The 27,437-nt window shown below is 33.5% G+C and overlaps 3 protein-coding genes and 3 non-coding genes across 6 annotated transcripts in view; 2 read left to right on the forward strand and 4 right to left on the reverse strand.

Annotated features, from left to right (window-relative positions):
- Positions 1-828: 828 nt before the first annotated feature.
- Positions 829-967, reverse strand: LOC133876590 (small nucleolar RNA Z247). The gene has a single exon (XR_009901583.1). It is a non-coding gene; the product is annotated as a small nucleolar RNA Z247 (small nucleolar RNA).
- Positions 968-3,443: 2,476 nt separating this feature from the next.
- LOC133876073 (heparanase-like protein 2) overlaps positions 3,444-27,437 on the forward strand; it is a 33,188-nt gene continuing 9,194 nt past the window's right edge. Inside the window, exons 1-2 of the mRNA XM_062314367.1 lie at positions 3,444-3,656; positions 3,919-3,955. Of these exons, the coding sequence (XP_062170351.1) occupies positions 3,444-3,656; positions 3,919-3,955 (250 nt within the window). The remainder of the gene's footprint in view (positions 3,657-3,918; positions 3,956-27,437) is intronic.
- LOC133876589 (small nucleolar RNA Z247) lies at positions 5,660-5,798 on the reverse strand. Its single transcript, XR_009901582.1, has one exon. It is a non-coding gene; the product is annotated as a small nucleolar RNA Z247 (small nucleolar RNA).
- Positions 12,224-15,475, reverse strand: LOC133875970 (heparanase-like protein 1). Its single transcript, XM_062314260.1, has 9 exons — positions 15,263-15,475; positions 14,973-15,009; positions 14,323-14,509; positions 13,909-14,060; positions 13,424-13,657; positions 13,148-13,340; positions 12,915-13,040; positions 12,702-12,804; positions 12,224-12,595 (listed from the first exon to the last, which is right to left on the reverse strand). The coding sequence occupies exons 1-9, from the start codon at positions 15,473-15,475 to the stop codon at positions 12,224-12,226; spliced, it is 1,617 nt and encodes a 538-aa protein (XP_062170244.1).
- On the forward strand, positions 17,410-17,548 carry LOC133876596 (small nucleolar RNA Z247). The gene has a single exon (XR_009901587.1). It is a non-coding gene; the product is annotated as a small nucleolar RNA Z247 (small nucleolar RNA).
- On the reverse strand, positions 21,043-24,219 carry LOC133875971 (heparanase-like protein 1). The gene is made up of 9 exons (XM_062314261.1): positions 24,007-24,219; positions 23,717-23,753; positions 23,072-23,258; positions 22,657-22,808; positions 22,247-22,480; positions 21,971-22,163; positions 21,738-21,863; positions 21,514-21,616; positions 21,043-21,414 (listed from the first exon to the last, which is right to left on the reverse strand). The coding sequence occupies exons 1-9, from the start codon at positions 24,217-24,219 to the stop codon at positions 21,043-21,045; spliced, it is 1,617 nt and encodes a 538-aa protein (XP_062170245.1).

Genomic DNA, 27,437 nt, shown 5'->3' on the forward strand with positions numbered 1-27,437 from the left:
TTGGAGGAAAGCTGAAGTTGAAATGGGAAGCAATGTTATTGATGATCTGAGAGGATGGGTGACCAAGTCGTTTGTGCCACTGATCTGCAGAAGTTCTTTCACCAATGTAGGCGACAGGGGAAGATGTTGATTCTGTAGAGGGGATCAGTGGGTAGAGTCCATCTTTACTCCTGCCTTGAAGAAGTATAGTTCCCGTTGTTTTTTCCTTGATATAGAACAAATCAGAGTGAAATTCCACAATTGCGTTATTGTCATGAGCAAGTTTATGAATAAAGAATAAATTCTTGGTGAGTTGAGGAACATGCAGCATATTGGGTAAACAAATATGATGTTTAGCAAGTAAATTAAAAGCACCATAATGTGCAATTTTCAAACCTTGCCCATTACCAACTCTAACTTGCTCACTCCCTGTGTATTCCTCTACTTGTAGGTTCAAATTGTTGAGATTTGCAATCATGTGGTTTGTTGCAGCTGTATTTGGATACCAAGAGAGATCGGGTTGATTGGAAGGAGCCAACATGTATGCAGTCATGGATGAAGACTCATCACCCAAAAATGAGTGATCAAACCGTTGATAACATTTTAGTGTTGTGTGTCCAGTTTTGCCACAGACTTGGCACATAGGATGATTGTTAGAGGTAAAATACTGCTGGCTGTGTGGAGGGCCATGACCACAGTCACATTCCCTTCCTGTAGAGCAAATAGATGAATTGCCTTGGACAGAGTTGTAGTTTGAAGAACTAGAGCTGCGATTGTTTGTGGTTTTTGTAACCACATTGGCAAAAGGAAACAAAATATTAGGTACTGTTGTTTGTTGTTCCAACTGAGATTCAAATGTGAGAAGGTGACCATAGAGTTCTTCCATTGAAATTGGATCAAGCTGTGAGGTGATAGTGGTAACAAAAGAATCATACTCCGAATTCAGCCCAGATAAAATATAAGAGACCATTTCACAATCAGTGAGTGGTTTTTCAATAGCAGCTAATGTATCTGCAAATTCTTTCATTTTCTAAAAGTAATATGCGATAGAGAGAGTATCTTTCTTGAAAGTTGTGAGGTTAACTTTGATCTGTATCATACGGCCTTGATATTTCGCCTTGAACATTTTCTCTAAGGCTTCCCAAAGAGCCTGAGATGTTGACTGTCCCACGACTTGAGTAAGAATTGACTCAGTCATTGTAGATAGTAGAGCATTAAGGATCATTTGATCCTATTTTCGCCATTTTTGGTAACCTGGATTTGGAACCAAATTGGATGACAAGTCAGTGATGGCTTTTGGTGGTGGTGAGATATTGCCATCCGCATATCCAAGAAGATCCTGATTTTCTAGATATGGTGATACTTGGTGTTTCCACACAAGATAATTTGTTTGTGTGTGTTTGGTTTGAATGGAGTGTTGAAGAGAAACAACAACCATGGTGGAAGCAGTGGGTGCAGCCATGAGGATTGAGAATTTTATTTTATTTTATTTTATTTTTTATTTTTATTTTTATTTTTATTTTTATGGTGGTCAATGAAGAGGCTCTAATACCATAAAGAAACAAATAGACACACAAGACTTGATTTGGCTTCCACACCCATAGACGGCTTTGTTGCTTGTATTTTATTGAACTAATATTTAAACTAAGACACTCTTATCTTATCTTGCTTTTGTTGCTTACACAATTTACACAATCTTGCTGTTTGAAGTATCTTGTTACATGGTTTACTAACTATCCTCATAAACCTCAGTTTGTTGCGGAAGATTTGGTGTAACAGTTTTGGGTTCTCTAATACTCTCCTCTCAAGCTTATTTTAGTAGCTTGTATAAGTGCATATACTAATGGCTGTGATAATAGTAAGTTATATGATGTATTAACAACAAATTAAAGCCTCTTCGTGCGGTAAGAAATTTGTGAGGAATAAGATACCATTTATAGTTTTGCTATTTCATATTGTTACTATTTTTAATCAAGTGATAATAATTATCAATATATTATCTAGAGTTTTGTTTTTATATCAAACCACTCCCTAAAATTTTAGTTTTTGCTATTAACTCACTGAATTTTTTCGAGATTACAAATTGGTTGTTTTCTTTTCTCCAATTTGCCATCCATCCTCTAATTATAGAATTGACATGAACTTTCAATAATATCCTTAAAAATTGTAAAAAGAAAAAGAAAATTATATATATATATATATATATATATATATAGGTTGGCCACCCCCTAGCTGAGGAATAGGGGAGCCTTTCTCCTTGTGAGGGGTGGAGGTCCCCCTCTCAATGGCAATGGGGCAGCGTCCACCTCCTTAGGTCACCCTTCAACAAGGTTAGGGACTCGGGCCATCCCTATTTGTGAGCAATTAAGATTTTTTACAATTTTTTGTTCAAAGAGGAGGATTGAGGGGGCAGATAAATTATAAGGGGTGCGAATCCCTTCAGGCATTACACTTATCTTTAATTATTTTTAATAATTTATTAATATGAATTATTGGAATTTCGTATGAGTTTTGTTAGATAATCAACAGAAAAATGTTCAAAAAGAATTTATTTGGGATCCATGCAAATATCAAGGAGTTAATTACAAAAGCTAAACAATTTGTTATAAAGAGAAAAATCAGAGGATTGTAACTTGGCAAGGTTTGAGCTCGCTTAGGAAAAAAAAAAAAAACAAAAGAAAAAAGAAAAAAGAAAAAAGAAAAAAGAAAAAAGAAAAAAGAAAAAAGAAATTTTTAATTTTTAATTTTTTTTTTTCTAACTAAAGGAAAAAGAACTTGAGTGCAACAAACACACCCTTCCACTTTCTCATTCAATGACAGCCTGAAACAAAAAAAAAAAGAAAAGAAAAGAGTGTGCACCACATTTATTTAATCATTAATTGCTTTTACTACAACTTCTTTCAATTGAAGGAACGTACTGTTATTCTGTTTAATTTGGTTATTAATTAGAGCAATGTAATTAATTATTAATGTTAGTAATAGTGGCGTTGCTCCCACTTCTTGTATATATGAGTAATGCTACACATTATCCCCTTGTCCTCCTTTTGTCCTCCCAAAATTGATGTGGCTCTTAAAATCACCATTGAATTTTTGATATATCATTCTTGGATTTTAATCCAATGGTGATTTTAAGAGCCACATCAATTTTGGGAGGACAAAAAGAGGACAATGGGATAATGTGTAGCATTTCTCTGTATATATTACCTTTCTCTCAAACACTATATAAACTATTCTTTTATATTTCTTTTTTCAAAGCTTTAACAAGTCCTTTAGCCCCTACGTATCCTTGGTTAGTTTTCTTTTTCTTGTTTAATTTTTTTTTCTTCATATTTTGTGTCATCTTTTTGTCTAAATATGAAATTTGAATGAGTTATGCAATAGATATAAGAAGTTGTGTTGTGAGTTAACTGTTTTTGCCACTTTTTTTTTTTGTTGTAGTGAATTTGGTTGCCATCGATCCAACAATGGGATTCATCATCACCTTGTTTCTCCTCCTGGTTTCTCTCCATGCAATATTGTTTTCCCAGGAAATTAATTTTGCTAATATTGTTGTTAATGGCACTACAACAATTGGTGAAACTGATGATAATTACATTTGTGCAACAATTGGTTGGTTTCCTAGTGGTACATGCCGTTACAACTATTGTATGCTGCAAAATTCATCTGCCATAACTTTGGTGAGTGTATATATATATATGTCCTCTCTCATCTACATTTATACAACATGGTTTAAATATATATATTTGTTCTAGCACCGGCCAAGAAATGTTATCACTCATTTTAAAAACATAAATTTCTTGAAAATAATGAATTTAATCACTTAATTATCATTTTTTTTAATGGTGATCACGATTGATATGAAATCATTAAATTGCATGTTGGACGACATTGAAATGATTTGAATCTCCTGTTCAATTAATGTGGTTTTGGTTTTTACAGGACCTGTCTAATCCTCTACTAGCCAAGACAATCCAAGGTTTGACTGCTTTATTATCCTTTAGAAACCTATTCTATTCAAGATATACATTCTAAGTATCATTTAGGGGGATGAACGAGGATAAGTACCATACAAGAAATAATAAATTTAATTATTTTAATAAATATTTTAACATTCATTTTCATGCATGGGTTTAAACTCGCTCTTAATAAGTGAGAACCAATATGAGGGATATTTATTTAAATATTTAACGTGTCATGCCTCACTTATTAAAATGAAGGATAAACTGTAAAGTTAGATAAGTTTGAATTCATGACTGGTCGCTTTGACCATATTAAACTATTACTTATTTCAAAAGCTTAAGTTGATAGAATATAAATTATATAAATAAATATTCTAACACTATGTCCTTTAGAGTAATGCTAGAGACTATTTTTTTATCCTCCACATCATTTTTTAAAGATAAAAGGAGCATGCAAAGATAATGACTAAGATTACTTGTGTCCTTTATCATTAGCGTATCATTTTGGAACACTTGGACCTATATTGCTCTCTTTCAATGTTTTTGAGTTTTAGAAAAATATGGGATCAGAGAACAGAATTCGCCCTCTTCATCAATTTGGATGGATATTAGTTTGGGAAAAAACATGCTTTCAACATGTTTCTAAAACTTTTGGAAAACAGTGAGCACATCTGATTTTCTTTGAATTGGAAATACCCATATAAATTTGCTACAGTCATCAACAAAGGAAACATAATAGAGATTTTTATTGCGTGATAATGCAAGAGAAGGTCCCTATACATCACAAAATATTAATTCAAGAGGAAAAGTGGAAACAAATGTAGACAACAGAAAGGGAAGACAATGATTTTTCCCTAATTAACATGCATTGCAGACTGATGCAGTCATTCTTTTGGAGGAGAGCTGAAGTTGAAAACAGGAAGCAATGTTGTTAGCAATCCGAGAGGATGGGTGACCAAGTCGTTTATGCCAATGATCTACAGAAGTTCTTTCACCAATGTAGGCGGCAGGGAAAGATGTTGATTATGTAGAGGGGATCAGTGGGTAGAGTCCATCTGTACTACTGCCTTGAAGAAGTATAGTTCCCATTGTTTTTTCCTTGATATAGAACAAATCATAGTGAAATTCCACAATTGCGTTATTGTCATGAGCAAATTTATGAATAGAGAATAAATTCTTGGTGAGTTGAGGAACATGCAGCATATTGGGTAAACAAATATGATTTTTAGCAAGTAAATTAGAAGCACCATAATGTGCAATTTTCAAACCTTGCCCATTACCAACTCTAACTTGCTCACTCCCTGTGTATTCATCTGCTTGTAGGTTCAGATTGTTGAGATCTGCAGTCATGTGGTTTGTTGCAACTGTATTTGGATACCAAGAGAGATCGGATTGACTGGAAGGAGCCACCATGTATGTAGCCATGGATGAAGACTCATCACCCTTAAATGAGCGATCAAACCGTCGATAACATTTTAGTGTTGTGTGTCCAGTTTTGCCACAAACTTGGCACGAAGGACGATTGTTGGAGGTAAAATGATGCTGGCTGTGTGGAGGGCCACGACCACGATCACGTCCCCTTCCTTTAGAGCGAGTAGATGAATTGCCGTGGATAGAGTTGTAGTGTGAAGAACCGGAGCCACGATTTTTGTTGGTTTTTGTAATCACATTGGTAGAAGGAAAAACAATATCAGGTACTGTTGTTTGTTGTTCCAGCTGAGATTCAAATGTGAGAAGGTGACCATAGAGTTCTTCCATTGAAATTGGATCAAGCCATGTGGTGATAGTGGTAACAAAAGAATCGTACTCCGAATTCAGCCAAGATAAAATATAAGAGACCACTTCACAATCATTGAGTGGTTTTTCAATAGCAGGTAATGTATCTTCAAATTCTTTCATTTTCTAAAAATAATCTGCGATAGAGAGAGTACCTTTCTTGAAAGTTGTGAGGTTAACTCTGATCTACATAATACGGCTTTGAGATTTGGCCTTGAACATTTCCTCTAAGGCTTCCCAAAGAGCTTGAGATGTTGACTGTCCCACGACTTGACTAAGAATTGACTCAGTCATTGTAGATAGTAGAGCACTAAGGATCATTTGATACTGTTTTCGCCATTTTTCGGTAACCTGGATTTGGAACCAGATTGGATGACAAGCTAATGATGGTTTTTGGTGGTGGACTGGTGGTGGTTGGATACTGCCATCCACATATCCAAAAAGATCCTGACTTTCCAAATATGGTGATACCTGGTGTTTCCACACAAGATAATTTGTTTGTGTGTTTGGTTTGAATGGAGTATTGAAGAGAAACAATAGCTATGGTGGAAGCAGTGGGTGTAGCCATGAGGATAGAGCTTTTTTTTTTTTTTTTTTAAAAAAAAATATATGGTGGTTAATGAAGAGGCTTTGATACCATAAAGAAACAAATAAACACACACAAGACTTGATTTGGCTTCCACACCCATAGACGGGTCTGCTGCTTGTATTTTATTGAACTAATATTTAAACTAAGGCTATCTTATCTTATCTTGCTTTTGTTGCTTACACGATTTACACAATCTTGCTGTTTGGAATATCTTGTTATAAAGTTTATTGACTATGCTCACAGTTTGTTGTGGAAGATTTGGTGTACCAATTTTCTCCCCTCAAGCTTATTTTAGTAGCTTGTATAAGTGCATATAAAAGTGGTTGTGATAATTGTAAGTTATATGATGTGTCTTGGAGAAGGTAGGAACTGAAAATGAATGTCTAAGGAGCTTATTAATCAATTGATTTGCCTTTATATACTAATTCAGTTCCATTTGTGTTTTGATTGTGATTGATGGGCTGCCATAGCTCGAGCAAGGAGCAAGATTTATAATGAGAAAAGTGCACATTATTGTGAGGCAGCTTATTGAGACCGGTATAAGTTCCATGGAATGGGTGAGGTCAAAAAGGAATTTTACAAATTCTTTGACCAAGCCACTAGCAAGAAGGCTGGTGAGTAAAACATCAAGGGAGATAGGATTGATACCCAAATTATGACACTGTGATTGATACTTAACCTCTGTGATTGGAGATCCCATGAATGAGGTTTAATGGAAAACGAAGTCACAAGTGATCATGTTGATGTTTATTCTATGTTTATCCATTATCTTGTTTGAGAAGATAGTGATGAGTCCATCCCTATGGTGTAAGCCAGTACAAGATGCAGAGTGATTAAGAATGAGTTTAAAACTCTTAATGGATCCATAGTCCCTACATGTTGCGATGTGGTGTTTTCTGCACACACTCTTGATGGATGTCATTTATGTGAGTATGGAGGTGGTGTCGCCTCCTATGAGACTAGGGTAGGTCTCTAGAGCGCTCATAAAACCCAGGGGCGCATGACGTGTATAAGGCGCCAACTCGCTATAGAACAACCCAATTTTTTATTTTTATTTTTTTTGAGAAAGTTATGTGGATGATAAGTTTGGTCAACTTGTGAATTTGGTTAAAAGAGTTTAACTCTACCACGATTTCATTAAGTTCCTACTTATTTATCCTAGGTGTGGTTAAAACCTTCGAGTACCACATTGACGCATGCTTTCAATCTCTTTATATTCTAGTGTTCGTGTTCCAAAGGGATAGCTCAATCGGCTAGGAACCACGCCTCATGAAGCGGAGGTTACTAGTTCGAATCCCCCCTCCCCTCTCTTGTGTGGACATATCAAAAAAAAAAATTATATATATTCTAGTGTTTGTAACATATGGGGGATTGTTGTATTTGTTACAAACATTATTCCTTTTTTTTTTAGGTATATAAAACATATTACCGTTTCTTAAAATGTTTATGAATTTTTATGAAGAAGAAAAATCAGTTTTTAATAATTTGGTCTTAAAGTATTTCGACCGTTTTTTTCTTCTTCTTAAAGAATTATGACCATTAGTCATACAATCTCAAAATATATCTGTTTGATGTTTAGAAATCACTAAATCTTGCTTTGACCGTTTGGTTATTAAGATGCATTAACATTTTAAACGGTTTTTGACTATTAATATTTTAAAACGTTTTTTTTTTTTCAGTCATCAAATCCTTGTAACTGTTGGTCATGGGCTTTAAGATAAAATCTGATGCCCACTTCTCTTGCTTTACATGTTTTGTTTTTGAGCCTTAAAGAACGTACAGAGAAAACGTTTTGACTGTTAGTAATTAAAGTACACGTTTCTTTACCGTTGGTTATTTATTTTATAGCCTTTTGTTCTTCAACGTACAGGTTATGACCTTTTGGTCAACTTTTCATTTATGACGTTTAAAGCTAATCATTTTCAATGAGTATATATATATATATATATATATATATATATATATATATATATATATATATATATATATATATATATATATATATATAGCTTACAAAAGGTTTTAGAGAAAACACCGAAAGGTGTGTTGAAAAATATTTGTTCTTCAAGTCATGACTCATGAAGCCATATTACATGTTTGTATTTGTTACAAACATTATTCTTTTTTTTTTTTTTTTTGAGGTATATAAAACAACCAACAGTTAAAAGGATTTGATGACCTTGCTATGCAAGTCTGTTTTGAGAATCTCCAAGAGATAGCCCATCCAGCCAGAGTAAACACATAAAGCTACATACAGATTTTAGCTCATCTGAATCAGAATTTTAGTTAGCATCACAATATCATTTTAATAAAGGAGAATAACCACAATATGACAAATCAAAATCAATTGTGCCCTTTAAGTATCTCAACAATTTTGAGATAAGCATCACAATGCTCAACATTAGGATTATGAGTATATCTACTCAACATGCCAACAACATATGCAATATTAAGGCATGTAGAGTTTGTCAAAATATCAAGCTATCAATGAATTGTTCATATTTTTCTTGTAATACAGCATCCCCGTGATTCTTTATCACATGTATTTTTGAATCATATGGTGTAGACATAATCGCATAATCAAAGTGCTCAAACCTTTCAAATCTTTTAAGCATCTTTTCAACATAATATGTCTGACATAAAATAATGCAATCATTATCTCTAAGAACTTTAATGTCCAATATGACATTAGTTCTACCCATTTATTCCATATCAAAATTAGATGCACGAGATCTTTTAGCTTAATGCACACTATCAATGCTAGTTCGTAAAATAGATAAACTAGTCACCAACAAATAATGACACATTCATTATTGTAAAAAATTGCTATGCATTTGCCTTCATGGTTAATCTATATGCATTTTTGACATAATTACCTTGTCAACCTTTTAAATGCCATTATTTAGGAGCTTGCTTTAATCTTACAAGGATTTCACCAATTTGAACACTTGTGTGTTCTTGAACAAGGATTATAAGTCTATTGGGCTGCTCCATATAAATCTCTTCACCATTTAGAAAAACAACTTTGACATCCATTTGATTTACAACAAATTTATAAATAGAAGCAATGTCAAATAACATTTTATAGATGAAATTCTAATAACCAAAGAATTGGTATCAAAATAATCAACATGTCGCCTTTGCTTATGGCCTTTAGTCATCAAGTGTGCATTGTATTTATCTATTATATCCATTTGGTTTAAGCTGCTTCTTAAACACATATTTGCAACCAAGCTATTTAGTCTTAGGAGGTAACTCAATGAGTTCCAAATATGGTTAGATATAATCGATTCTAATTCATCATTTATAGCTTCTAACCGAAACAAATGCATCAAATAGATTTAATTGCTTCATCATAATAGGTTCGATCATCATCAACAATATAAGCAATAAAACATTACCGAAATTCCTTTCTTTTCTATCTCGCTTGCTTCTCAATTCTTGCACATCATCAACGGATTTATTAGAAGCAAGAGAAAATCCATGCTTTAATTTTTCCTTATTTTTTAAAGGAAACACATGCTCAAAGAAATAACATTTTCAGATTCAATAATAATATTGTAATCTAAAACATCAATCTTGATGACAAGAAATCTATAGCATGAACTATTACAAGCAAAACCAATAAAATCACAATAAAAAATTCTAGAACCAAGTTTCCTCATTTTTAGGCTCGGGTAACATATGAGCTCTAATAGGAACATCAATAAGCACATATATTTTATTTCTAATCAACATGTAGGAAAATTGAAAGCTAAATGATACCGATGAAAATTTAGCAAATATTTTTAAAGTATTCATGCTAATTTAGCATACCATAGCTAATGTAAGTGCTAGATGCTATTTCTTTTTTCAAATAGATCAATCAACGTATGTTGCTTATAAGATACAATATTCATATAATTATAATTTTTCATCAGCTTTAACTCAATCAAGGACTACCTTCATCACTTGATTTTTTTTTTTTTTTTTCATTTTAAAATAAATGAAATTATATATCATGTCTTAAAAAAAAAAAAAAAAAAATCAAGGCATATGAAACATAATTTAGGAACTCACAGCGGAGCCAACAATTTTACTCCAAGATCCTCTAAAATAGGCTAAGTCACCACACAGTAACTAGGTGTCATAAAAATCGAGCAATTCGGTATGCATTTATATCTTTCTCCTACCATTTGCTTAACTGCAAAAATCTTCAGCAAAGTGGAATTATTTGCACACAATTAGCAATGCCTTTTTTTATTCTTTACAACATGAGTAATCCTTCACTTTTGTTATTATTAAACGATGTGAATGTTCTCCAACAAACTCAGTACAACACAATAGAAATTGCAAAGTTCTAAAAATCTATAAAAGACTCAACTTTTATTGCAAGATTCGTGACCTAATAAGAAAAGATTATTTGACAAACAAATTAAATAACACAAATTTGAGTTCAAATAATCAAAAATTCTTTTAGTCAAAATATTTTTACTTCACATGAAATTAAGCTTTTCTTCTGACAAACAAATCAATTATCAGATAATTTTTTCACAACAAAGTCTTCATCTTTTCAACCAAAAATTAATACCATCTTTCTTGTATGCAAATTGCATACCTCAAACTCTAATAGTATTTGACTTCTCATAAGTTCAAATACCATTGTTATCACCCTAATCAAAATATTTGTGTAACCATCAACACAGATCAACCTTTAAGATTGTTGGAAATAATTTTGGATGGTACACAAAATTCTTATTGAAATAAAATAATATCAATCTGAAAAAAAAATCAACAATTAAATAAATTATTGTTACATAAATAATTGGTTGAAAATATTCTTGTTGATACTAGACCATATTAATCAGAAATAATAATAAAAAATAAATACAGTACAACAGATTAAAATTAAAGCAAAGAAATATCTCACAATGCTATAGAATCTGCAAGAGCGTTGTCCTTAAAGGAGAGTATATAACTCGGTGTGATCAGATCTCTTAACACACAATTTCCCAGGATTAGACAATAGCGTCTATCTTCGTTAAGGATACACTTCCAAGAACGAAGATCAAATAGAACAACCCTTTGATCAAAGTGTATGGGGGACTTCGAAATATTTTTCTTTGTAGAAAAACTAATAATATAATATATGGCCTCATGTCTTGAAGAACAAATATTTTTCAACACACCTTTCGGTGTTTTCTCTAAAACCTTTTGTAAGCTATATATATATATACTTGTTGAAAATGATTAGCTTTAAACATCACAGATGAATTACTTCTCTTGGAAGCTCGTTGTTTATATTTGATGATATATGATATTATTGAGGTTACTTAGTTTCAGCTCAAATAATTTTTTTTCTCGCTTTCTGCTATATTTTACTCTAATAATTACGGTTAAATGCAGTAATTTCAGCTAATTAGGAGTTAATTAGTGTGGAGATGCTACAAGGAACACTACAAGTTAAATTAATTTTAGAGAATTTAACACTCATTTCACATTGGTTGACATTGCATGTTTTAATATTTTTTTTTTTTTTTTTTTTTTTTTTTTTTTTTTAAAGTGATTGGGATGAACCATTTATAACACGTCACGTCTGTCGATATGAAATGAGTGTGATAAATAAGCTGGTGTGAAGAGAAACTTTAATCTACAAAATATTATAAAATAGTATCAACCTATCTAAAGAAATAAATCAGCATGCATTTATAACGGTCTATGAATGATTGAATGACAAGTGATATCACCAAAACCAATTTTTTATTCAAAATATATAATTATAGATACATTCTAACAGCATTTTCTCTCACAAAGCTTTTATTTCTCATGCTATAACATGTTGCAACTATATTAGGAGTTCGATTTGCAATCAGCATTATCTTTACAATTATATGTATATAAAAGATAGCAAAATGAAGCTGAAGGAGCAAGCTAGGGCAAGCTACACACAAGCTGGAGCCTCAAAGTTAGGAATGACTATGAAGGCAATGGATAAAGGTGCAACTTTTATAGGAGCGTGCTCTTCACGAAAGATAGGGTCCAATCTTGGGAGTTCTCCATTGCTAACATTCAATGGATTTCCATTAAGTAGTGAGGTTTGGCTTCGAAGATTACCATCTTCTGGACTTAAGTGGTACTCCTCTCTCATCAATGATTCTCCATCTAAACCAACTTTTGCCTTGAGACAACGCATGAAAGGACTCTCTCCTCTCCTTTTCTCATTTTCCTTCAACTTGATGTTCATGTGGTTGTAGACATTGATTATGAAATTAGTCTGGTTGCTCAGATTAATCAACAGCAAAGTTATACCCGCCTGCAGCAAGATGATGACAATGTATAAAAAAAGGAAATTGTATAAAAAAAGGAAATTGTAACTAAAAAAAAAAAAAAAAAAAATTCAGCATATGATAGAGCATTACTTTTCCTTTTGAACAATGAGCATAAGGGCGTAAATATGGTGAAGCATCAAGTCCATGAACTTCAAGAACTCTTTTTCCCATAAGTCGATGCCATAGAAGTGCACTATTCAGAAAAAGACATTCAACAAAAGCAAGCACTGCTCAATTAGATAAGCCTGCCCCTTTTGAAAAAAGAAAAGAAAAAGAAAAGCATATTTAAACATTTGCTCTTACCTGTAGTAATCAGGGTTGGGTTCCATTGTGGTTCTATTGAGGAGAGCATAGTTTGCACCAACCAAAGTCTGCCTGCAATATACCTTAGTGTTGTACTTGGCTGCCATTCCAAGCTGATCCAAGTACCTAAAATTCGAAGACAAGAAACAGAACATTTAAGAGTAATTAAGTTTTTGTTCCACAGAGAAAATGAAAGAACAACAACAAACAGCCAATTAGGCAACCAACAGTACCAGAAGCTATTCACAAATCTATCAGACACATGACGACCACCACCTTGAAAGGCACCACCAGATTCTCCAACCCATAAAGAAGCCCAAGGACCATGCTCTTGAATCATCCCTTCAATATTTTTGAATGTGCCTAATATGCTGTTGCTCAAGTAAGAAGGATTCAGTATCTTACTTATGAGATTAGGATCATTACCTGCAATGGAGTAGACTGTATAAGCAAAAGGCTTGTAAATGAAAAACCGTCACGTCAGCATTAAAACATGGTTGCACATATACCTGCACCTAAATTGTAGATATGATGTGTCACAATATCGACTATGCCTGAACCTGAATCCTGAAGAAGCTGAGTATACCAGCTTCGGTCAAAGAACCCTCCAGGGGCTGCAAGTTTAGGTTTGTAATTGGATTTTCTATACAACTCATTCATATTGTTTTTAAGGTTGATCACATCTTTTGCATATTGTGCAGCTTCAACTCTTGCACCAATGCCACTTCCACTCAACTCATTACCTACATTAATGGGAGCAACAAAGAACTTAGTTGATTGTTACTATTAAAATATAAATTAAATTATTAAATTTATCATTTTATATCAGTTTAAATTTTTGGGATAAGTGGTCATATTTTAACATGATCTTAGAGTAAAGTTCGTGAGTTCAAACTTTGTCTCCGTCATTCACCTCCCATTTTAATTAAATATTTCACGTGTTGGACCTTAGTTATTAAACAGAAGAATACGTGGTGATTTAATGGCTACTTACCAAATTCCCATGAATCAATATGGTATCCCTTTGAGATCGTATAGTTCATTAGAGCATTAGTGTTACTAGGGTCCCAATCTCCGACCCAAAGTATACTTGTATCCTGCTTCTTCCTCCCATAGAGAGCATTCAAACCAAACGTCACGATTGCCCTGCAAACTCAAGATTCAAACTAAAATCACATGACTAGGAAGCATGTAGGTACAATACTTTTTCGATATCACTGTAATTTCATAAGGCAAATAAGAGGGCATTTATTTATATGACAAGGGATCCATCAAATGCAGGTCCACCATTTCGTGTAACCAGTTTTGTCAGGTAAACTTTGAACCCGTGCAAAGTATCCCCTCCACAAAGATCGGGTTAGACCCCGTTAATAACAGAGCATTTAACAAACAATTTGTATTCTCTTACCTTGTCTTATTGAAAAACTGGTTCAACTCATCCCACCTCCACATGTATAAACATCCAGTTGTTAATCCAAACAATGAACCGTGTCCTGCTTGTTGAAATGGATGGCAAGGGTAGCTTGGACTTCTTACGTTATAAATTACTTGGTCTTGCGGAGAACCTCCAATTCTAAGCCTCAAATTCCTGAAAGCTATTAATCCAACAACATTGAAAGAGAGCAGTATTATATATGTTGTATAAATAGGTCCAAGTGTTTGAAAAAGAAACGCTAATGATAAAGGACAAGAGTAAACTTAGAGATCATCTTTGTATCCTCTTTTTATCTTTAAAAATTGATGCGGATTATAAAAAAAGATTGTCTCTAGCATTACTCTAAAGGACATAGTGTTAGAATATTTATTTGTATGATTTATTTTCTATCAACTTAAACTTTACAGTTTACCCATCATTTTAATAATTGAGGCTTGACACGTTAAATATTTAAATAAATATCCCTCGTCTTAGGTCTCACTTATTAAGAACGAGTTTAAACCCACACGTGAAAATCATTAAATTTATCATTTATTGTATACTTATGCTCATTCATCCCCCTAAATGATACTAGAATGTCTTGAAATAGAATAGGTTTCTAAAGGATAATAAAGCAGACAAACCTTGGATTGTCTTGGCTAGTAGAGGATTGGACAGGTCCTGAAAAAACCAAAACCACATTAATTGAACAGGAGATTCAAATCATTTCAATGTCGTCCAGCATGCAATTTAACGATTTCGTATCAATCGTGATCACCACTAAAACAATGATAATTAAGTGATTAAATTCATTATTTTCAAGAAATTTAAGTTTTTGATACAATTGATAACATTTCTTGGTGTCAAAATAAAAAAATATATATAAACCATGTTGTATAAATGTAGATGAGAGAGTACATATATATATACTCACCAAAGTTATGGCAGATGAATTTTGCAGCATACAATAGTTGTAACGACATGTATCACTAGGAAACCAATCAATTGTTGCACAAATGTAATTATCATCAGTTTCACCAATTGTTGTAGTGCCATTAACAACAATATTAGCAAAATTAATTTCTTGGGCCAACAATATTGCAGGGAGAGAAACCAGGAGGAGAAACAAGGTGATGATGAATCCCATTGTTGGATTGATGGCAAGCAAATTCACTGCAACAAAAAAGTGAAAAAAACAGTCAACTCCCAACACATCTTCTTATATGATCTATCGCAGTTACATGTCGTTGCCATTTACTTGGATTTGCTCCTCTCCTGCTCCTCACGTGCATAACTCATTCAAAATGTTTCAGATTTAGAACGTGTTTGGCATTGCAATTTAGTAGACAAAAAGTTGACACAAAATATGAAAAATAAATAAATAAACAAGAAAAAGAAAACTAACCAGGGATACGTAGGGGCTAAAGGATTTGTTAGAGGTTTGGAAAAAAGAAATATAGAAGAATAATTTATATAGTGTTTGAGAAAGGTAACAGATACAAGAAGTGGGAGCAACGCCACTATTACTAACATTAATAATTAATTGCATTGCTCTAATTAATGACCAAATTAAACACAACACCAATACGTTCCTTCAATTGAAAGAAGTTACAGTAAAACACAATTAATGATTAAATAAATGTGGTGCACAATATTTTTTTTTTTTTTTTGTTTTTTTTTTTGTTTTAGGCCGTCATTGAATGAGAAAGTGGAAGTGTGTGTTTGTTGCAGTCATGTACTTTTTTCTTTAATTAGAAAAATAAAATTAAAAAAGTTCTTTTTTCTTTTGTTTTTTTTCCTAAGCAAGCTCAAAACTTGCCAAGTTACAAACCTTTGAGTTTTCTCTTTATAACAAACTGACTAATTTTGTAATTAACTCCTTGATATTTGCATGGATCCCAAATAAATGAGAGAAAACAACCAATTTGTAATCTAGAAAAACTTCAGTGAGTTAATTGCAAAAATTAAAATTTTAGGGAGTGGTTTCATATAAAAACAAAACTCAAGATAATATCTTGATAATTATCATCCCTTGATTAAAAATAATAACAATATCAAATGGCAAAACTATAAATGGTATCTTATTCCTCATTAATTTCTTACCGAATTAAGAGGCTTTAACTTGCTGTTAATACATCATATAACTTACAATTATCATAGCCATTTTTATATGCACTTATACAAGCTACTAAAATAAGCTTGAGAGGAGAAAATTGGTACACCAAATCTTCCACAACAAGTCCCTAAGGAGTAGCTCAATCGGCTAGGGATCACGTCTCATGAAGCGGAGGTCACTAGTTCGAATCCCCCCTCGTCCTCTTGTGTGGACATGTCAAAAAAAAAAAAAAAAAAAATCTTCTACAACAAACTGTGGATCATAAGCATGGTCAGTAAATTGTATAACAAGATATTCCAAACAGCAAGATTGTGTAAATCGTGTAAGCAACAAAAGCAAGATAAGATATGATAGCCTCAGTTTAAATATTAGTTCAATAAAATACAAGCAGCAGACCGTCTATGGGTGTGGAAGCCAAATCAAGTCTTGTGTGTTTATTTGTTTCTTTATGGTATCAAAGCCTCTTCATTGACCACCAAAAAATAATAATAATAAATGCTCTATCCTCATGGCTACACCCACTACTTCCACCATAGCTGTTGTTTCTCTTCAATACTCCATTCAAACCAAACACACAAACAAATTATCTTGTGTGGAAACACCAGGTATCACCACATCTGGAACGTCAAGATCTTTTTGAATATGTGGATGGCAGTATCCCACCACCAGTCCACCACCAAAAACCATCATTGGCTTGTCATCCAATCTGGTTCCAAATCTAGGTTACCGAAAAATGGCGAAAACAGTATCAAATGATCCTTAGTGTTCTACTATCTACAATGATTGAGTGAATTCTTACTCAAGCTCTTTGGGAAGCCTTAGAGGAAATGTTCAAGGTCAAATCTCAAGGCCGTATTATGCAGATCAGAGTTAACCTCACAACTTTCAAGAAAGGTACTTTCTCTATCGCAGATTATTTTTAGAAAATGAAAGAATTTGAAGATACATTAGCTGCTATTGAAAAATCACTCACTGATTGTGAAGTGGTCTCTTATATTTTATCTGGGCTGAATTCGGAGTATGATTCTTTTGTTACCATTATCACCACACGGCTTGATCTTATTTCAATGGACGAACTCTATGGTCACCTTCTCACATTTGAAACTCAGCTGGAACAACAAAGAACAATACCTGATATTGTTTTTCCTTCTGCCAATGTGATTACAAAAACCAACAAAAATCGTGGCTCCGGTTCTTCACACTACAATTATGTTCGGGGCAATTCATCTACTCGCTCTAAAGGAAGGGGACGTGATCGTGGCCGTGGCCCTCCACACAGCCAGCATCATTTTACCTCTAACAATCGTCCTTCGTGCCAAGTTTGTGGCGAAACTGGACACACAACACTAAAATGTTATTGACAGTTTGATTACTCATTTAAGGGTGGTGAGTCTTCATCCATGGCTACATACATGGTGGCTCCTTCCAGTCAACCTGACCTCTCTTAGTATCCAAATATAGCTGCAACAAACCACATGACTGCAGATCTCAACAATCTGAACCTACAAGCAGAAGAATACACAGGGAGTGAGCAAGTTAGAGTTCGTAATGGGCAAGGTTTGAAAATTGCACATTATGGTGCTTCTAATTTACTTGCTAAAAATCATATTTGTTTACCCAATATGCTACATGTTCCTCAACTCACCAAGAATTTATTCTCTATTCATAAACTTGCTCATGACAATAACGCAATTGTAGAATTTCACTATGATTTGTTCTATATCAAGGAAAAAACAATGGGAACTATACTTCTTCAAGGTAGTAGTAAAGATGGACTCTACCCACTGATCCCCTCTACAGAATCAATATCTTCCCCTGCCGCCTACATTGGTGAAAGAACTTCTGTAGATCAGTGGCATAAACGACTTGGTCACCCATCCTCTCGGATTGTCAACAAAATTGCTTCCCGTTTTCAACTTCAGCTCTTCTCCAAAAGATTGACTGCATCAGTCTGCAATGCATGTCAATGAGGGAAAAATCATTGTCTTCCCTTTCTGTTGTCTCCATTTGCTTCCACTTTTCCTCTTGAATTAATATTTTGTGATGTATGGGGACCTTCTCCTGCATTACCACGCAATAAAAATCACTATTATGTTTCCTTTGTTGATGACTATAGCAAATTTACATGGGTATTTCCAATTCAAAGAAAATCAGATGTGCTCACCGTTTTCCAAAAGTTTCAGAATCATGTTGAAAGAATGTTTTTTCGCAAACTAATATCCATCCAAATTGATGGAGAGGGCGAATTCCGTTCTCTGATCCCATATTTTTCAACAAATGGAATTCTACACAAGTTGGCCTGTCCATATTCTCACCAACAACAAGGCACAGTGGAGAGCCAACATCGTCATATTGTGGAAACCGCGCTTACATTACTTGTTGCCTCATTTGTCCCACATAGTTATTGGGATGAAGCTTTTGTCACAACCACGTTCCTCGTCACCAGATTGCCCACAAAGATCCTTGATAACATCTCTCCATTTGAGAAGTTGTCCCTTCGATCTCCAGACTACAACATCCTTCGAGTTTCGGATGTGCTTGCTGGCCTCATCTTCGACCCTACAACAAACATAAGATGGAGTTCAGATCCAAGATGTGTGTTTTCATTGGATACAGCCTGCAACATCGTGGATATAAATGTTTACACATACCTACTGGTCGTGTCTATGTAGCAAGAAATGTTATCTTTGATGAGCTTATTTTTCCCTTTGTAGACTACCCAAAATCTACTACTCAGCAGGTCACACATACATGATACATGGCACTTCCAGCATCTCTTCAAGTCTCGACAGAAGGGGAGGACCACTCCTTAAGTGCTCTAGCCCATTTGAGCTCAACTTGTGACTCTACGTATGAAACAGCAAGTGAGGACACCAACTTTAGAGATACTCCTCAACAAGTAACACGTACAACAGACGTGTCTCATCTAGCATCTCTTCTAGTCATAGCAGCAAGGGAGGACAACAGCTTTAGTCCTCAAACCCATGTGCCATCAACACGCAATTTCAGTGTTGAAAGTGACTCAACACCTCACGGTACACTTCCTATAGCATGTCGTGACTCTCCAAGTCATGATGGGTCAGGTGTATACCTTCAAGTATAACCTTTTACTGTAATTACTTTGATAATTACTATTGAAGGTAGTAATTTTAGCTAATTACGAGTTAATTAGTGTAGAGACGCTATGAGGAACACTCCAAGTTAAATTAATTTTAGAGAATTTAACACTCATTTCACATTGGTTGACATTGCATGTTTTAATTTTTTTTTTTTTTTTAAGTGATTGACATGAACCATTTAAAACACGTCACATTAATCATAGACAGAGGGAGGGGGGGGCCAGTAGGGGCCATGCCCCCCCCCCCCCCCCCCCTCTCAACTCTTAAGAAGAAAAAAAATTTAAGATTAAAAGCAAAAAAACAAAAAAAAAAAAGAACAAAAATTATAAGGGAAATTAGGGGTGCGGATGTTGTAGGTCTGGATGGTGACGGAGCCGTTGGATTTGAAGGCCAGCAGGGCCTGTACCCCAATCATGCCAGCCGCATTGGGGTTGATGGCCACGACACCCAGCCTGCTGGCTTGGGGGGGGATGAAGGCCACCGACAGCGAGGAATTGGAGGTGTTGTAGCTCCAGTGCAAGTAGGCGCTCAGACGTGGGAGATCGGTGCTGTTGTGGTACACTTGCTTGTTTGTGAACTTTCTGTGAAGTATAGTTAAGAGACTCAACTGGTGCGACCAGCAGAGTCACGACAGCTAAAACTCCCAAGACAGCTCCACATGTAAAATAAGGCCTGCCCAATGTGTTGAAGGTGAACAGATCTAGAAAGATCGGATTCTATTGGATGTAAGGTACGTCAACAATGTTTTAGTTGAAAACATAGTTAGTTTGCTTAGTGTATTACAGTTGGCAAGTTAGTTAATTTTACAAGAGTTAATTGTATTGAGTTACTTTGTTCTTCAATATAAATGTAAGAAGCCTTTTGTATCATTAATTCATTGTTCAATGAGATCAGATTCTAGGAATTGGGCAGTACAGAAATTGAGATTTTTATTTTATTTTTTTCATTTTGGGAATTTTTGGATAGCGATTTTCATTACTTTTTTTTTTGTCAAAAAATTTTCTTTTTAATTTTCTTATTAATTTTTAACTTGAAAGGAATAATAAAAATATAAAACTAGGTTATGTTTAATTTACTTACAATTTGACTTTATATATATAAATTATTTGGCCCCTAACATTTAAATGTCTGGCTCCGTCCCAGAAATTAATCGATATGAAATAAGTGTGATAAATAAGCTAGTGTGAAGAGTAACTTTAATCTGCTAAATATTATAAAATAGTATCAAACTATCTAAAGAAATAAATCAGCATGCATTTATAACTGTCTATAAATGATTGAATGACAAGTGATCTCACCAAATCTAGTTTTTTATTCAAAATATATAATTATAGATACATTCTAATAGTATCTTATCTCACAAACCTTTTATTTCTCATGCTATAACTTGTTGCAACTATATTAGGAGTTTGATTTGCAATCACCATTATCCTTACAATTATATGTTTATAAAAGACAGCAAAATGAAGCTAGGGCAAGCTACACACAAGCTGGAGCCTCAAAGTTAGGAATGACTATGAAGGCAATGGATAAAGGTGCAACTTTTATTGGAGCATGCTCTTCACGAAAGACAGGGTCCAATCTTGGGAGTTCTCCATTGCTAACATTCAATGGATTTCCATTAAGAAGTGAAGTTTGGCTTCGAAGATTACCATCTTCTGGACTTAAGTGGTACTCTTCTCTCATCAATGATTCTCCATCTGAACCAACTTTTGCCTTGAGACAACGCATGAAAGGACTCTCTCCTCTCCTTTTCTCGTTTTCCTTCAACTTGATGTTCGTGTGGTTGTAGACATTGATTAAGAAATCAATCTGGTTGCTCAAATTAATCAGCAGCAAAGTTATACCCGCCTGCAACAAGATGATGACAATGGCTATATATAATTTGTATTAAAAAAAAAAATTGTACATAAAAAATTAAAAAAAATTCAGCATATGATAGAGCATTACTCTTCCTTTTGAACAATGAGCATAAGGACGTAAATATGGTGAAGTATCAAGTCCATGAACTTCAAGAACTCTTTTTCCCATAAGTCGATGCCATAGAAGTGCACTATTCAGAAAAAGACATTCAACAAAAGCAAGCACTGCTCAATTAGATAAGCCTGTCCCTTTTGAAAAAAAAATTATAAATAAATAAATAAAAAACAGCATATTTAAACATTGGCTCTTGCCTGTAGTAATCAGGGTTGGGTTCCATTGTGGTTCTGTTGAGGAGAGCATAGTTTGCACCAACCAAAGTCTGCCTGCAATATACCTTAGTGTTGTACTTGGCTGCCATTCCAAGCTGATCCAAGTACCTAAAATTTGAAGACAAGAAACAGAACATTTAAGAGTAATTAAGTTTTTGTTCCACAGAGAAAATGAAAGAACAACAACAAACAGCCAATTAGGCAACCAACAGTACCAGAAGCTATTCACAAATCTATCAGACACATGACGACCACCACCTTGAAAGGCACCACCAGATTCTCCAACCCATAAAGAAGCCCAAGGACCATGCTCTTGAATCATCCCTTCAATATTTTTGAATGTGCCTAATATGCTGTTGCTCAAGTAAGAAGGATTCAGTATCTTACTTATGAGATTAGGATCATTACCTGCAATGGAGTAGACTGTATAAGCAAAAGGCTTGTAAATGAAAAACCGTCACGTCAGCATTAAAACATGGTTGCACATATACCTGCACCTAAATTGTAGATATGATGTGTCACAATATCGACTATGCCTGAACCTGAATCCTGAAGAAGCTGAGTATACCAGCTTCGGTCAAAGAACCCTCCAGGGGCTGCAAGTTTAGGTTTGTAATTGGATTTTCTATACAACTCATTCATATTGCTTTTAAGGTTGATCACATCTTTTGCATATTGTGCAGCTTCAACTCTTGCACCAATGCCACTTCCACTCAACTCATTACCTACATTAATGGGAACAACAAAGAGCTTAGTTGATTGTTACTATTAAAATATAAATTAAATTATTAAATTTATTATTTTATGTCAGTTTAAACTTTTGGGATAAATGATTATATTTTGACATGATCTTAGAGTAAAGTTCATTAGAGGAATACGTGGTGATTTAATGGCTACTTACCAAATTCCCATGAATCAATATGGTATCCCTTTGAGATCGTATAGTTCATTAGAGCATTAGTGTTACTAGGGTCCCAATCTCCGACCCAAAGTATACTTGTATCCTGCTTCTTCCTCCCATAGAGAGCATTCAATCCAAACGTCACGATTGCCCTGCAAACTCAAGATTCAAACTAAAATCACATTACTAGGAAGCATGCAGGTACAATACTTTTTCGATATCATTGCAATTTCACAAGGCAAATAAGAGGGCATTTATTTACATGACAAGGGATCCGTCAAATACAGGTCCAATAAACTTTTTTAGGCACTTCTGTCATGTAAACTCCTAACCCGTGCAATGAATCCACTCCACATGGATCGGGTTAGACCCCATTAATAACAGAGCATTTAACAAACAATTTGTATTCTCTTACCTTGTCTTATTGAAAAACTGGTTCAACTCATCCCACCTCCACATGTATAAACATCCAGTTGTTAATCCAAACAATGAACCGTGTCCTGCTTGTTGAAATGGATGGCAAGGGTAGCTTGGACTTCCGACGTTATAAATTACTTGGTCTTGCGGAGAACCTCCAATTCTAAGCCTCAAATTCCTGAAAGCTATTAATCCAAGAACATTGAAAGAGAGCAATATTATGTTGTATAAATAGGTCCAAGTGTTCAAAAAAGAAACACTAATGATAAAGGACAAGAGTAATCTTAGAGATCATCTTTGTATCCTCTTTTTATCTTTAAAAATTGATGTGGATGATAAAAAAGATTGTCTCTAGCATTACTCTAAAGGACATAGTGTTAGAATATTTATTTATATGATTTATTTTCTATCAACTTAAACTTTACAGTTTATCTTTCATTTTAATAAGTGAGGCTTGACACGATAAATATTTAAATAAATATTCTTCGTCTTAGGTCTCACTTATTAAGAACAAGTTTAAACCCACACGTGAAAATCATTAAATTTATCATTTATTGTATACTTATGCTCATTCATCCCCCTAAATGATACTAGAATGTCTTGAAATAGAATAGGTTTCTAAAGGATAATGAAGCAGACAAACCTTGGATTGTCTTGGCTAGTAGAGGATTGGACAGGTCCTGAAAAAACCAAAACCACATTAATTGAACAGGAGATTCAAATCATTTCAATGTCGTCCAGCATGCAATTTAACGATTTCGTATCAATCGTGATCACCACTAAAACAATGATAATTAAGTGATTAAATTCATTATTTTCAAGAAATTTAAGTTTTTGATACAATTGATAACATTTCTTGGTGTCAAAATAAAAAAATATATATAAACCATGTTGTATAAATGTAGATGAGAGAGTACATATATATATACTCACCAAAGTTATGGCAGATGAATTTTGCAGCATACAATAGTTGTAACGACATGTATCACTAGGAAACCAATCAATTGTTGCACAAATGTAATTATCATCAGTTTCACCAATTGTTGTAGTGCCATTAACAACAATATTAGCAAAATTAATTTCTTGGGCCAACAATATTGCAGGGAGAGAAACCAGGAGGAGAAACAAGGTGATGATGAATCCCATTGTTGGATTGATGGCAAGCAAATTCACTGCAACAAAAAAGTGAAAAAAACAGTCAACTCCCAACACATCTTCTTATATGATCTATCGCAGTTACATGTCGTTGCCATTTACTTGGATTTGCTCCTCTCCTGCTCCTCACGTGCATAACTCATTCAAAATGTTTCAGATTTAGAACGTGTTTGGCATTGCGATTTAGTAGACAAAAAGTTGACACAAAATATGAAAAATAAATAAATAAACAAGAAAAAGAAAACTAACCAGGGATACGTAGGGGCTAAAGGATTTGTTAGAGGTTTGGAAAAAAGAAATATAGAAGAATAATTTATATAGTGTTTGAGAAAGGTAACAGATACAAGAAGTGGGAGCAACGCCACTATTACTAACATTAATAATTAATTGCATTGCTCTAATTAATAAGCAAATTAAACACAACACCAATACGTTCCTTCAATTGAAAGAAGTTACAGTAAAACACAATTAATTAATGAGGAAGTGGAAGGGTGTGTTTGTTGCAGTCATGTACTTTTTTCTTTAATTAGAAAAAAAAAAATTAAAAAAGTTCTTTTTTTCTTTTGTTTTTTTTTTCCTAAGCAAGCTCAAAACTTGCCAAGTTACAATCCTTTGAGTTTTCACTTTATAACAAACCGACTAATTTTGTAATTAACTCCTTGATATTTGCATGGATCCCAAATAAATGGGAGAAAACAACCAATTTGTAATCTAGAAAAACTTCAGTGCGTTAATTGCAAAAATTAAAATTTTAGGGAGTGGTTTCATATAAAAACAAAACTCAAGATAATATCTTGATAATTATTATCCCTTGATTAAAAATAATAACAATATCAAATGGCAAAACTATAAATGGTATCTTATTCCTCATTAATTTCTTACCGAATTAAGAGGCTTTAACTTCTTGTTAACGTTTAAAATATTAATAGTCAAAAACCGTTTAAAATGTTAATGCATGTTAATGACCAAACGGTTAAAGCAAGATTTAATGATTTGTAAACATGAAACGGATATATTTTGAGATTGTTTGACTAATGGTCATAATTCTTTAAGAAGAAGAAAAAAAGGGTCAAAATACTTTAAGATCAAATTATTAAAAACCGGTTTTTCTTCTTCATAAAAATTCATTAACATTTTACGAAACGAAAATATGTTTTATATACCTCAAAAAAATGGAATAATGTTTGTAACAAATACAACAATCCCCCACATGTTACAAACACTAGAATATAAGGAGATTGAAAGCATGCATCAATGTGGTACCTGAAGGTTTTAACCGCACTTAGGATAAATAAGTAGGAACTTAATGAATCGTGGTAGAGTTAAACTCTTTCAACTAAATTAACAAGTTGACCAAACTTATCACCCACATAACTTTCTCCAAATTTATTTCTTTAGATAGGTTGATGCAATTTTGTAATATTTTATAGATTAAAGTTTCTCTTCACACTAGCTTATTTATCACACTCATTTCATATCGACAGACGTGACGTGTTTTAATTGGTTCATGTCAATCACTTTATATATATATATATATATATATATATATATATATATATATATATATATATATATATATATATATATATATATATATATATATATATATTAAAACATGCAATGTCAACCGATGCAAAATGAGTATTAAATTCTCTAAAATTAATTTAACTTGGAGTGTTTCTTGTAGCATCTTCACACTAATTAACTCCTAATTAGCTGAAATTACTACATTTAACAGTAATTATCATAGTAAAATATAGCAGAAAGCGAAAAAAAAATTATTTGAGCTGAAACTAAGTAACCTCAATAATATGATATATCATCAAACATAAACAATGAGCTTCCAAGAGAAGTAATTCATCTATCACAATAAACATTATTGTCTTAACTATACTATGCAAACCTGTCTATATAAGCTTATTGCTTAGCATCTTCAACCTTGAGAATTGCTCAAATCTGCTTTCCTGAAAACCGGTTAAATGGTAAAACACCGAGATGTTTTACAGGTGGAAAAGTAACTACTTAAGTCCATGAATTAGTAAGTAAATTATCACAAAATTTTTCATGCAGTGATCCTTATTTTACAGAATATAAGCATTGTACTTTAGTAACTGGAAATGTCATGAAAGAATGCTCAGTTATAACTTTTTTGCATTATAAAAATAGATTAACCATTCCGTAAGTATTTACTTACCTCGATATATTGTTCATCTTCAATCTTGAACATCTTAAAAAATTAACTTCATGTCTATGCAAATCATACTCTAATATTAAAATATTACATACTAAAAATCATAATCTTACACATGAAACCCTAATCAACATATTTTAACTTCATCGATTGGTCGATCCTCGAGGGTCGAGCGACCAATGCCCTGCCAGTGGCTATATTTACTTCATTTAATCTATCGAAACTTAATCTCATGCTCAACCAAGACTCTTAATGATTTTAAAAGTTTTAATATACATCATACATCATGCACATATGTTTCAATCAAGCATGGCCTCATACGTTGCTTTAAAAACATTAAAGGTACAAGCTTTTGTTCTTATAATCATAATACATTGCTAATCAACCAAGGAAAACTGTCTTAAAGTACTGCAATATAGATGCTTTGATACTGTTTTAACATTAAAAGTAAATCTGTCATTAGGGTTCATGCTTTTCATGCTAGAATCAACTTTCATTTCATAAAAATGCCAACTTTAATTAACTCATGTTAGATGAAAATAACTACTCATATATGCTTAAGTATAAAAATAATAGTAATAATCATGCATAAAAAGTGAAGATTAAAGATTGGATTAAGCCTTCACTATAAAGAAACCGGCATTTAATGATGTTTTTTAAAGGATACTATTCATGATAAAACGTCGTCAATCAGTTGGTGTCCTTTATTTATTGACGTTTTCGTTTGGTCATCACGAAAAACAATTAAATTTATGGACAAAGACGTTTCCATCCATACCGGCACATTCAAAGAAACCTGCAGTTAAAAATTTCATAAATTTCGCAAAATAAGTCCCATGTGTTGCTTGACCAAATAGGGGAATTTTAAAAAAATAAATAAAAAAGAAATTAGGGGAATAAAAAATGGGAGGGAAGAAAAGAGAAAGTTACCTACAAAATGTTATCATCTAAAGTGACGAAGCAAATGGTTGGAGGTGGATAGTCTTGATAGACAATCCTTAAGCTGTGAAAGAGACGA

The sequence above is a fragment of the Alnus glutinosa genome, chromosome 8, assembly GCF_958979055.1.
Source record: "Alnus glutinosa chromosome 8, dhAlnGlut1.1, whole genome shotgun sequence".
NCBI lineage: Eukaryota > Viridiplantae > Streptophyta > Magnoliopsida > Fagales > Betulaceae > Alnus > Alnus glutinosa.